At 24.4% G+C, this 12,829-nt stretch overlaps 2 protein-coding genes across 6 annotated transcripts; one reads left to right on the top strand and one right to left on the bottom strand.

The window, feature by feature from the left end:
• Nucleotides 1–128: 128 nt before the first annotated feature.
• LOC132914945 (activating molecule in BECN1-regulated autophagy protein 1-like) lies at nt 129–5,292 on the top strand. Of its 5 annotated transcripts, none has more exons than XM_060974484.1 (11): nt 129–469; nt 2,067–2,256; nt 2,351–2,409; nt 2,471–2,654; nt 2,870–3,042; nt 3,371–3,451; nt 3,532–3,800; nt 4,276–4,374; nt 4,451–4,555; nt 4,687–4,793; nt 4,850–4,929. In XM_060974484.1, the coding sequence occupies exons 2-11, from the start codon at nt 2,080–2,082 to the stop codon at nt 4,859–4,861; spliced, it is 1,266 nt and encodes a 421-aa protein (XP_060830467.1). In that variant the 5' UTR covers nt 129–469; nt 2,067–2,079; the 3' UTR covers nt 4,862–4,929. The 5 variants fall into 5 exon arrangements, with proteins under 5 accessions (XP_060830467.1, XP_060830464.1, XP_060830466.1 ...); XM_060974481.1 differs by adding an exon at nt 1,497–1,552 and having other exon boundaries at nt 130–469; nt 4,687–5,292; XM_060974483.1 differs by having other exon boundaries at nt 130–469; nt 4,309–4,374; nt 4,687–5,292.
• Nucleotides 5,293–5,502: 210 nt separating this feature from the next.
• On the bottom strand, nt 5,503–8,245 carry LOC132914949 (gastrula zinc finger protein XlCGF58.1-like). Its single transcript, XM_060974493.1, has 4 exons — nt 7,791–8,245; nt 7,570–7,719; nt 7,101–7,268; nt 5,503–6,991 (listed from the first exon to the last, which is right to left on the bottom strand). The coding sequence occupies exons 1-4, from the start codon at nt 7,923–7,925 to the stop codon at nt 6,281–6,283; spliced, it is 1,164 nt and encodes a 387-aa protein (XP_060830476.1). The 5' UTR covers nt 7,926–8,245; the 3' UTR covers nt 5,503–6,280.
• Nucleotides 8,246–12,829: the final 4,584 nt, after the last annotated feature.

The raw sequence follows: 12,829 nt of genomic DNA, 5'->3' as shown, positions 1-12,829 counted from the left end.
GTACAATCGCCTTTTTACCGATACTATATTATGAAAAAAGCCTTATAGCCATTTTTAGCGCCAAAATATCAATTAAAAAGTGATTGTGAACTTTGGCGCCAAAATATCAATGAAGAAGTAATTGTGAACATTGGCGCTAGCTGTATCGAATTATAGATAAACGCTGTTGTGTGGAATACACATGCATGTGAAAACAATTCTATAACCTATAAGGTATTTCCGCGTGAAAGTTCATAGATCCTAAAGTGTTTGATATGAAACTATGCTTATCACTGTTATGTATATTAGTATATATACATATCGGTGATGCTTATCCTCTATTGCTTTTGTATTTTGAGCTTTAAGCTTGAATATCTAATACACATAACCTGGTTAGTTTTTCGCTTGAGTTAACTTCAGGAAGCGGTGGGGATAACAGATAACACAGACAATACGGCCACATTCTAACAAGATACCACTGTATTTCCAGGTAGTATTGGCTATGCTTTTGAATAATTAATGTAATGTAGATTCCTATGATAACATATACGCGTGTTAAATAACAATGTTTAGCATGCAAATTGTATGTTATACTTTTGATGTTTCCAACAATTCAGTGATTATTCGTTATTGAATTTTTTATTTTCGAGATTAGTTTTTGCTAAATTTAATGCATTTCATTTGTTAAAAGTTATTTTAATGCATACGAATTTTTAAGTAACAGATTGTTCAAATTTATGAATGTATTTTATTTATCATAATGAGGAATCAGTCAAACATACAACACTTCGTTTATAATAGAGTTTTATAAGCATGTTTAAGAAAATATCATACATTTTTTTTAAATAATTATTTATATAAGTATTTTTTGTTATTTTTAAATATATATAGCGAATTAAATGCGATAAAAAATTAACATTTATAGATATATTAATTTTTTTTCTAAATTTTTACGATATTTGTGAAATACTCTAAAATAATTTGATAAATATTAGATATACTATTATGTAGGCTTGTTTATATAAAACTACTATGAGTTTCTCTCATTAAAAAGAGAAAAATAATAATATTTATAACATTACATTTATTGAGGTTTATATTATATTTATAGAATAAGAAATTTATTTATTTATTCCTATATTTCTATAATGTTAAAAATTTTACTTTGAAGAAGTGTTAAAAATAATATTTAAGCCTGTAAAATGTTATTCTATTTAACATTTTCAATTTTAACCTTTAAATTCATTTTTATCAAGAGAACTTTAGTAATTTATTAAAATAGGGATGCAATAAAAACAAAAATGAAAATGCTTGCTATAATAACATAATTTCATAAATTCTTTGTCACTTCTTTTATTCTGACTGGAAGCAAATTGGTGTAAATGAAATATTTTTTAAATTTTATTCGTAGTTATGCAAAAGCATTCAGATATTCAGGAAATGTATATCAAAACAAGAAAAATAATTCTAATTATTCCTATGCATAGAGTATAAAAAAAATATCATGGCTTTCACAGATGGATACCTGCAGCGATGGAGATTTGAAAAATGAATCTTGGTCTTAAATTTTAAGGTTAAATTTTTATTTTATTCACATACATTTGTTGCGAAAAGAAATTATACAACAGTTAATTATGTCTACAAAACTATAAGTTAAGGTTCTTGCACTAATGTTATTGCATAAATTAGCTCCTGTAAATAAATGTACTTGCTATATGTTTTTAGTTAATTTGTAGAAATGTATTATTATGATTTATGTTTTGTGGTATGTATTATTATTTAACACTTATGGTCAGAAATATTAATTATTTGATCAATATTATTTTTGTATAATGTCTGCACATAGAACAATTTATCAAGTAATATTAATAAATATTATAAATTTTAAGCTTGTTTTTGTGAATTTTAAAGTTGAAATGAATGTAAAAATGACTCCTGAATACATTTGCACTGATTTAAATGCTTAGATTTAGTTATGAAAGCTGATGAATATTTTTGTTATGCTTTATACATTTTGTATATTAATTTCATTAAGAGAGATTTAATTTTTAGTTCAGTCTTCCTAATTAATTTTATAAATATTGCAGGATATCCTGCTAAATGGAGCAGGTTAAGGAGAGACCAGAATTGCTTCATTGCAATCAGTCTCATAACATATTACAAGACTTAATGCTTAGAGATTTGGGATTTTTATATTACAATTGCTATAAAACTACAAGACGTGCATTAGAATCAGCAGCTGAAATGAATTTAGTTGGAAAAAAGCATAAAGAATTGGTAATTATAGAACTATTACTCTATAGAATTATATAACTATTACTCTTATAGAACTATTTAATATCATCTCATCTATTACTTTAATTCTTTTTAGGAATATGATCTGCCAGGATATCCTAAAGCAACGTTTTTAATGGTTTTCAGTCCTGACGGGTAAGAAACTAATTATTAAGCAATTTTTTATTGCAAATTAATTTATTCTATTAAATTTAAGCACTAAAATAGCATCAGCCCATGGAAATCACAGTGTTTATATTACTGATGTAGCAACTAGAAAAAACATTAAAATTCTTTCTGGTCATCCACGCACTCCATGGTGTATTGCATTTCATCCCTCTTCTAGTTACATATTAGCATCTGGTTGTCTTGGTGGTCAAGTACGGGTTTGGGATTTAAGGGTTAGTAACTTTATTTCACTATAAGAATAAACTATTGGACATCTGAAAGTCTTAATCATAAAATAATAATCTTGGGTTATAATGTCCTAATAACTTCTTTACTCCTACCTCAATTATTTGACTAGTCTTATTACTGGTATTTTTTGTATAAAAGTATTTACAAGTTATAAAATGTTCTGTATACTATTTATGTACAACATATTTTATGGGAATAGGATGATAGCAAGGTTTGGAATGTGGAAAGTCAGACAGTTATAGCTTCTCTTGCCTTCCATCCATCTGAAAAATTACTTGTTATAGCAACAAATAATGAAATACACTTTTGGGATTGGAGTCAACCTGAACCCTTTGCAGTAATATCTACAAAGACTAGCATAGAAAAAGTAAGGTAAGTTATGGTACATTGTGTGTTATAAAGTAAATTATAAACTATAAATTTTGATAAATACTAGATAAAGTAAATCAAATTTATATAAACTTGATATTTGTAAAAATTAGTTTCTTTTTATATTTTAAAAATATAATTTAAAAATATTTCCCATATTATTACTTCCTCTATTATTCCGCTTCCCTATATTAAAAAGTGTATATTTCTGCAATATTTGTAGTGTGCCTATTATATAAAAACTACTGATCTATAATAATAAAATCTAAGATTTATGTTTATTTTATATTTGCTAGAATCAAACATAGTTATATTAGATTATATGTTTCAGATATGTAGCTTTTGACAATTTAGGAAGGAAATTAATCACAGGCATTGGAAATAATTATATAAAAGAATCAAGATTATTCAGGTATGTATGATATACATATCACTAGATGTTCTTTAATATATTAGTAATCGAATTTTATTATTTTTTATTAAATTATGCAGATCCCGTTTAAGGCATGGGAGGACGACGCATGATAGTCAAGTACCAAGTAACCATCCCGAAAGAACTAATCAAAATGAAGCGATTCAATCGTTTAGAACCATGGGACCCGAACCTTCACACAGTACTCAATCGAATTTACGCGGTAGTGTATCAGTAGATAATGATGAAAGCTCCATACTACAATATATCTATAATTCAAGGCGGCGAACAGGAAGAGGAAGAGGGGAATTGATTCTTCCACATGATGATGACGAAAGACCTTCTTCGGGTAAGTAATGCTACAAAAAATATAGAGTTTCAATTAAAATTTTCTTTGTGACTTAGGAATCATGGTATGTTATTTATAAGACTAATTAGAACAAAGCATATTTGAATACTTACTTATTGTTAAGAAATTTTGGAAAATAACGCTGAGGAAATTATTTGTACACAATGTGTCTTTTAGAAGATTTTAATTCAAAATTTCTGTAAAAATATTTTAGGTATAAAAACATACTTCTAAGTAAAAATAGTTTTGAGAATTATCCCCTTATTATTTTAGTCTTAATGCTAAAAAAATAAAATGAGTTTATACGTTTATCAGACAAAAAATGTTTTTTATCATCATCTAATATGTATCTGCTATTTAATTAATCTAAAGCACCTTATACTTTTACATGCACCTTCAGACAGTGATTATGGGTTTCGTTATATAAAAACAGAACTAATAGGATTTATATGCAATGAAATATTAAATTTTTTAGAAGATGTCTCAGCAGTAGTGTTAAACTTCTCAGGAATCTACAGTTATCGTGTACAAGCATGGGACTTCTCTAAGGGGGAAATACCTGATATTACAAACTGTAAATATTATTATCACTATTATATTCCATATTTGAAGTAGAGTAATTTATTCATAAAGTACTTCTTATATTATAGCTGAAAAAAATATTGTTATACACAAGTGCAAAATATGTAATGACGCTAGCATAAATATTTCCTCGGACGGAAAACTATTGGCAACATGCTTTATAGGAGCTGCAGGTGAGCAACTTTTTAAAATTAATATATGAATGTAATATGTGTATAGTATTTGTATAATTTTAAATAATATTATTTTGATATTATAACATATTTATATCACATATTACAGTCTCACGCAATGTTATTTTTAGGAGTTTACAGTTTACAGTGGGAAACGTTAGGAGAAGAAATTTATTGGGCGGAAGTATATAATTCTGTGATTTCTGTATCAATTTCGCCAACACAGGAGCATCTTTTAGTAGGTCTAGCAAGGAGTGGTATTGGAAACGAATATACTATGGCTATTATTTACAGACTAACACATAAACAATCTGAAAATAACACACCACGTATGCAAGACTTGGATTTTAATAATCTAGCGAAATCTTTACATTTCATGAGTAAAAGGAACACTATGTTGTGGGTTAGAGATTTACTACAAAATAATCAATCAACTGGAGGACATACAAGCATAAATTGTATCAGGTGGGCACCACAACCTGGCCAAGGTTTAGTTTATGCTACTAACACTGGCCGATTAGCTATTCTTCATTAATGTAATTATAATGCTATTGTAAAAATAGAAATTATTACTATCAATACAATTATTTTATCGAAAAACAATTGTGTACGAAGACAGAAGTTTATTGTTACATGTCTTTCAAGGGATATATTATCAGAAACATAATGAAAGTTACTATTAAGTTGCCAATATTATACATTTCGACAAGCAGTTTAATACAATGCTGTAATTTAAATATCACTTTTATTTTTATTTTATTATTAAATTTAATTTTTGTTTGATTTCAATATTATTTTCATTTTTAAATCCTTTTGTGTAGATGACTTTTTCATTTCCAATATTACAAAAAGACTAATGTATTAGTATTAGCTGATATTAGTACATATTTGTTGAAAGTAAAAAGCGCAGGGTACTTGAATGGAAGATTTATAAATAAATTCATATATATTTTTAAAGAGTTTTCTAATTTTATTACATTAATAAACATTTAAATATAAAAAGAAATAATTTTAAGTAAATATTTTAATATATGATAACTAGTAGGTTATTGTATGAATTGTTAATTTTTCTACTAATGATAATGAAAGTATTCTTTTATATAATATTTATAATACCATATCTGATGAGTAAATATAAATGAATTGTTATTACTGTCACATTCAATATATCGTAATAGATGAAATTCCTTATACAGAATAATGATTTGAACCACTACTGGCCATGGAAGAAGCCCCTTATTTGGCTTTGTCCTCCTCTAGATCTCTTAGAAATCAACAGATCTATTATCATCTCTTTCCTTTTCTATTTCATTCTTAAAGCTTAAAGCTATTATTCTAAAGTATTACAAGTTTTCCAAGCTATGGAGTAAGTTGAACAAGACTGACTTAATTTGTATGTATATAACTTGTATACACATGGAATTATTTATTCACAACAAAAATAAAAGGTATAAAATTATTTACAAAAATTTTTAAATAATAAAGCTTATAAAAAGCATTAACAAATATTGTTAAATTATTAATAATGCATGTTTGAAACTACTTTCTAGAAATTATATATGTATATATCATCATTAACAAAATAGAAATGTATATTAATGAAAAGAACTACGTATAATTTTATAATTATCAATATGTATATAACTTAGTTCCGGATTCGGAATATAAATAATTTTGATATTATTTTAAATAAACAATTAACAGTACACAGTCAACTTGCGAAAATTAACCATCATCATATAATAGACTGTGCAGTAATTCAGGAGTCTCTGGTTGTTTTAAGCAAAGCGGTACTTTGTCTTGTACATTTGTAGAATATTTATTTTGTCCTAATTGGCCAAGATCGCGATCCAGAATTGTTTCAATTTCCTCATCAATATATAAAGAATTTTCATATATTTTTGAGGCGTACGAACTACTCTGCTCTGTAGAATTTATAGTTTCGTTTATCGTATTTTGCAATTCGATCTCTGACATGTTAACTGTATGGAAATTATTTAACGTTGTAGGTATATCACAGTCAACTATTTGATCATCGTATTGAGTCTGTCTTCTTATTTCAGTTACAGAACTATGCATTTGATGATACTTCACTTGATGCACTTTTAAATTACCAGTTTGAGAGAATGTTTTTAAACAGAAAGTACAATGATATGGTCTCTCACCAGTGTGGCATCTTGAATGCCTTTGTAATTTATATTTTGTTACAAATTGCTTACCACATTCAGGGCATGTAAATGAATTGCTTTCCATTTGCAGACTTTGATTATTAATAGACTGTTCCATGTCTATGTGAAAATTTATCATATGAGATTTCAAAGAAACTTTATAACGAAATGATTGATGACAATTTGCACATTGAAATAGTTTCTTTCCTTCATGTCTTTCTTTATGCTTCATTAAGATTTCTTGTTGATTGAATGACATTTTACAAATCTAAAAAAATATTACTATTTTACTAAAATACAAAAAGATTTTTATAATCTCTTAATGTGTTCAATGTATTCAATTTTGATTTATTTAAATAAACTAAATAATTACGAACATTACAAACAAAAGGTCTTTGTCCAGTATGAATACGTTTATGCCTGTTTAAATGTGATTGACATCTAAAACTTTTAGCACATATTGGGCATGTACTTTTCTTTACTCCCTGCTTGTTTAAGGTATTTTTTGGTAGTGTATCACTTTCTTTCAATTGGTATAACATGTCCTATAAATATAATACTGATATATTTATCCAAAATAAAAAATATTTGTGATGTAATAATTAATCTATAATTAAATAGAATACTTTTTACATTAAATAAGCTATTTTGAAGTAATTTTTGGAAATCTTCAGTCAAAAATCTGTTGAAATTATATGATTGATATTTTGTGCACATATTATTGATATGAAGTTATTGAAAACTTCAATTTAAAAGATGCGGAAATCAATTTTCTTAATTTAAATTATTTTACATTTAAAGCAGAATTATACATTTAATTGCAAATAGTTAAAAATCATTTTATACTTCTGCAAAATCAATTTCCAAAGATGGGGCTGCAAGTTGTTTCTGCACATTAGCTACCATCAAACAGAACTCATCAAATACATATATCTTTTGTTCGCAATCACTACAAACATATTTGGAAAATGCATCAGAGTTTGAAATATTTATCACCTGTAACAAAAAAGGAGTAAAAATAAATTCTTAAAAAATTATACCTTACAAAAAGTATATTTGAATTATACCTCTTTAGAGAAATATTTATTTATAATCGATATTAGTACAATCCCTTTAACTTTATCTGTAAACAAATCTGTGCCTTGCTGTTTTTCTTTTCCACAGAGGCGACATAGCCTTAAGCTTGTTTTATGCAACATCATTGTTCTTTTATCATATATACAGTTATAATTTTCCAAAAAATGAGTAAACAAATACTACGATTGTGTCGCAAATCTTCTAAAGTAATACATACAATTATGTATATTATTTCATGTTTTTTATTAAAACATGCACTATCGTTATTAATTTAGAAATTACATGTGAGTTTTTAAACATTTTTTAGTACGTTGTTTTTCAACTTATCTGCATCTGTATACATGTATATACTAACAGATACACACATAGTTAAAGTAAACGCATACCATTCAGTTTTCGTATAACTTAGGTTCTGTATATATGTAGCCATATAGGAACTATTTCAACAGTGGTTCTCAACAAAAACAACGTTGCACATCCAAAGCTATAAATCGATTACGAAGAAAGAATTACAAGAAAAATCACTTCGTAATGATTTTCAAAAAAAAGAAAAAAAAAAAGAACGGAGAAACAAATATATTATATCGCTAAGAATTATTTTATAAATACTAACAGTATTTTGAAAACATGTATGAATATAAATTTAGTTTTATCACCGATATAAATCTTTTTATTTGGAAGATTACAAATTGTATAGAGGAGACAAACAACTTTAATAAACAAATTGTAGGCTTTTAATTATTTAAAAATTATTCGATATTAGAGACTTTTATATGAAAAGAAAATTGGCTAATAGAACTAATGCGTAATAAAATTATTATGAATATATCTTATATTTCATTATGCATACATATGTATTTTAAATTCGAATATTATTCAATATTTTTTATGAATTATTGTAAAAAATTATATTAAAAAATATTAAAATTTTTATTTGATTAAATTTTAAATATAAAGAATGAATTTGTATATAAATATAAACATAATAAATATATGTTCTGTAAAGATATTTCTATTCATGTAAATAAATCACTTGAAAATTTATTAAAAAAAAATTTGGATCATAGAAATTACGTAATTATTTATTTCTAATGTGTATATGAATGAAATTATATTTAGAAAATATATTTGAAATGCAATATTTTTCTTTTTTATTTCTGTTTATTTCTGACAAATCTTAGAAGTTATAATATAAAATATAAATACAAATGCGTATCCCAAGACATTTTCTTAGATACAGTTTATTATTATAAAATATTAGTTTGTTAGAAGTCTATACGAAATATGAAGCAAGTTTGTATTGCATATGTTATATACATTATATATAAGATGCGCTAGAGTTAATCTTTTCGAATATCCCTTTGAAATGTATGACATACATATACACAGAAATACATCTCAGGGGGCACTCATTGTTAAACTTCTTACTTCGTAAATTACTTCTATATATATAAATTGTATTATTTAAATCTTATCAATTACAAAGTCTCTACTTATAAAAAATTTTCATCAAGGAAAGAACTTACACTACTATGGTCTCTTTTTAGTAAATGCATCTATTACTTTCCGAAATATAATTATTAAATTCGTTATTATAACAAGTAATTATAGAATAAATTAAATTTCGTAATATCATTATACATCATAAATTTAATTAATATACATCTTGCATGCTATGTAGATTTAGTTAAAACGAATAAAAAAGAAAATAATGTCTTTAGATATTAAGTAAGCACAGATAAAATATTAGGAACATTAGAAAATATAGAAAAGAAATAAAAGAAGAGTAATTGTAGTACATAATATGACACACTTTAATAATAGAATGCTTTATAATTAAAACGGATATCTGTTCTGAATATATTAAAGCAATCATATATAAGTCTATAGTAAGTGTATATAACTATGTATCACAATTCATTTCTTTAGAAGCATTACTGCAATATACCACAGAAGTATTATCTTGTAAACTAAGAAAAAATCTTGAAACTGTTGTCAAAATGGAAGACTTGAAAGTTGATACCGTTATACCATTTTCTTCCAAGTACAATATGTTGTACTACAGATATTAACATCTTATTAACCATTGCATTGATACATTATACAAAACAATGCATTATGAAATAGTAGCAGAACATAAATTAATATTCATTTATATAAATAATCTTTAGAAATAATAATTTAGAGAAATATATATTATACATATACAAATTATATAGAATATTATACAGCGGTCAGGGGTAATAAGTTTCATTAATAATTTTTAAATAAATAACAATTCAGTATTAATATTACAGTAGTCACACGCACACAACAAGGTGTCAATAAAATTACTTCATTTATAATACAACCTTATGAGAAGTACATAGACCAAGTGTATAGCAGTTTATTATAGGACGCAACCAGACTTCGAGATTGTCTTTACAATGCGATTCTATTTATAAAAATAGTTATACTAAAAATAGTTATGCATAAAAAACTGTAAATCTTAATTCTTTGGGAAATAAGAATATTCAAACAAACAAAACTTGTATTGCATATACTTTTTTGGCTACTTTGAAGCAAGTATTTGGCATGTCTTAATGCATTCATTTATTTACATTTCATCATTTTTCTGTTTTATCTTTTATAATATATAAAACCAATCCATTTGTTATAGTAAAAAATATATTTTTTGTTTTTATGTTCATAAATTAAAAAGTCCTTTTTAGGCAAAAGTGCAGATATGTTAATATTATCCTTATTTCAATACACTATGAATGCCATTCAAAATTACTTATTTGCTATTACGTTTTGGCATTATACAATTTCGTATTAACACTTAGTTGTTATTTTCTAAATTTCCTTACAACAGTGTGCTCAATTTCTGATAGTAAAGTACAAAAATAAAAATAAACTGCAATTACTTTACAATGATGTATCTGAGATTCAATTAAAAATGTAGATTACTTTAATTTTTATAAAAACAATCGGTTACAATATTAATGTTACCTTACTGCCATTCTTTAACATTCATGTGATTTCAATCTCTGAGTATCAAATATTACCAAACTATTGTAAATAAATTAAGTGACTCGTTTAAATACATGCATCAATTTAATTACAATTTTTTTTACAAAATGAGTATAATTTAGAAGTATTCTTTACATGAGAACATTGCACAACAATAAACATAGTCTTTTTTCAGAAATTTAAAAAAAACATAATACATTTCATTGGACTAATTCATCAAAACTTATTGCAATATTTATAGAACATATTAATTAATAAATGCAATAAAAGTTTTATATGTTCTTAGATATTTATATGTATTTCTAAAAGTAATTAAACAAAATATTGAAATTAAAATGTATTAAATATTTTTGTGAAATATTAATTTTTATTTATGCATATATTTTAAATTCTAATTTTAGTACTAATTTTACAAAGCTGTTAATTAAAAAGGACTTTTACTAATTAATTGAATGTAATACTATCACCATTTGAGATAATCGAAAATTATTAAAAATGCAAGTTGCATTTTGCTTATATAAATTGTATAATAAACAGGCTGATCTAAAAATTTTATTAAAATGCTGCAATTGCTACAAATTATTACTTCATTTTATTAATTATAAATCATCATAGACAAATTAATTATTAATATCTCTACACTAATAATCAAAAGTTTTACAAACATAAATTTACATAATTTCTAACTTAACATTGATATATATAAATTGAAAGAGAAAGAAAAACAGTTGCGATTAAGATTTGTTTATATGTAAATGACTGTTTCAAATAATATATTCTTTGTTATTTTTGTAGCTATTATATCTTTTGCTACTATGTCAGAGATAATTACACAAGAAGTAAAGCAATTTGTTAAAATATATTCTTGCCATATTATAATTTAAAAATTACAAATAATATAAATAAATTCATGCCTATATTTATAGAAATGAATTTTACTATTTTTCAAAACATAAGCTCATCAGTATCTTAATAAGACCAAACAGTATAAGGCCATCATATTATATTAATCCTCAGTAATACATCTTTTCAAAATATATAACATTGAAAGTATGAAAGAAAGAGATTAATGATACTGATGTAACTAGTATGAAATTAGCGATCGAAGCAATATAACATTTGTATAATTTCGTTTAGTTAAAATAAAGTGGAAAAATGATAGTTTTTAAATTATTGAAGATTTTGATCATACAAGATGTATATAATCAATTATACATGATTAATAATATGTAATGAATTTTATCTGCACTTTAGAAATGATAATCGATCAAATGATAAATGAAAAATTAATACAAATCATAAACGCAATTTACATTGAAAAAATTTGAAATTTTATATAATATCTATGCTAATGCTATAAAATATACATTACTTTATATATTCATTATATTTCGCACTAATGTTAATTTAAACTATATATGAACACAAATTTGGAAAAATATTTGAATATAAAAAGGTACTTTACACATATCACGTTAATTAATAAGACTTTGCTTACAAATTTCTCAAATATATTTATTGAAATTATTCAAAATAAATTCTATTAAAATGCATAACATTAATGCACAGAAAATTTGATAAAATTAGATTCAAATTAATTTTTATAACGCGAAATATTTTCATCTTTGTCTATATCATTATTAACAAATTTGTTAGAAGTTTATCTATTAAATCATTTAATTAATTCATAACTATTTTGAATAGAAAATAACTGACGTATATCACAATTTGTTCCTTTTAATCAAAGAAGTTAATTAAAGAGTAAAAACTTTATTACTTTTACTTATGTAACACGTGAATAATTTGCTTTAATATATTAAGAGGTCCCCAATTAAAAAATTAATTTTTCCAGCAACTGTAGACAATTCTCAATAATTTTATTATTTCTATAAAACATGAATTCAAATTGAAATCAAATTAGAAATATTTTCATAAAAACAAATTTTAACAATTGAAATATATATATATATATATATACATAAATATACATATATATAGATATTACAATATTTTATTA

The sequence above is a fragment of the Bombus pascuorum genome, chromosome 15, assembly GCF_905332965.1.
Source record: "Bombus pascuorum chromosome 15, iyBomPasc1.1, whole genome shotgun sequence".
Lineage (NCBI taxonomy): Eukaryota > Metazoa > Arthropoda > Insecta > Hymenoptera > Apidae > Bombus > Bombus pascuorum.
Note: the sequence above shows the minus strand (reverse complement) of the source record. Positions and strands in the feature narration are given on the sequence as shown.

What these genes read in the sequence shown, in the direction of transcription:
- LOC132914945 (XM_060974481.1), top strand. Translation starts at nt 2,080, where the DNA reads ATGGAGCAGGTTAAGGAGAGACCAGAATTGCTTCATTGCAATCAGTCT. An exon ending in GAAAAAAGCATAAAGAATTG is followed by an intron (nt 2,257 to 2,350) that starts GTAATTATAGAA and finishes AATTCTTTTTAG; the next exon opens with GAATATGATCTGCCAGGATA. An exon ending in AATACCTGATATTACAAACT is followed by an intron (nt 4,375 to 4,450) that starts GTAAATATTATT and finishes CTTATATTATAG; the next exon opens with CTGAAAAAAATATTGTTATA.
- LOC132914949 (XM_060974493.1), bottom strand. Translation starts at nt 7,925, where the DNA reads ATGATGTTGCATAAAACAAGCTTAAGGCTATGTCGCCTCTGTGGAAAA. An exon ending in ATAAATATTTCTCTAAAGAG is followed by an intron (nt 7,720 to 7,790) that starts GTATAATTCAAA and finishes TTTTTGTTACAG; the next exon opens with GTGATAAATATTTCAAACTC. An exon ending in AAAGACCTTTTGTTTGTAAT is followed by an intron (nt 6,992 to 7,100) that starts GTTCGTAATTAT and finishes ATATTTTTTTAG; the next exon opens with ATTTGTAAAATGTCATTCAA.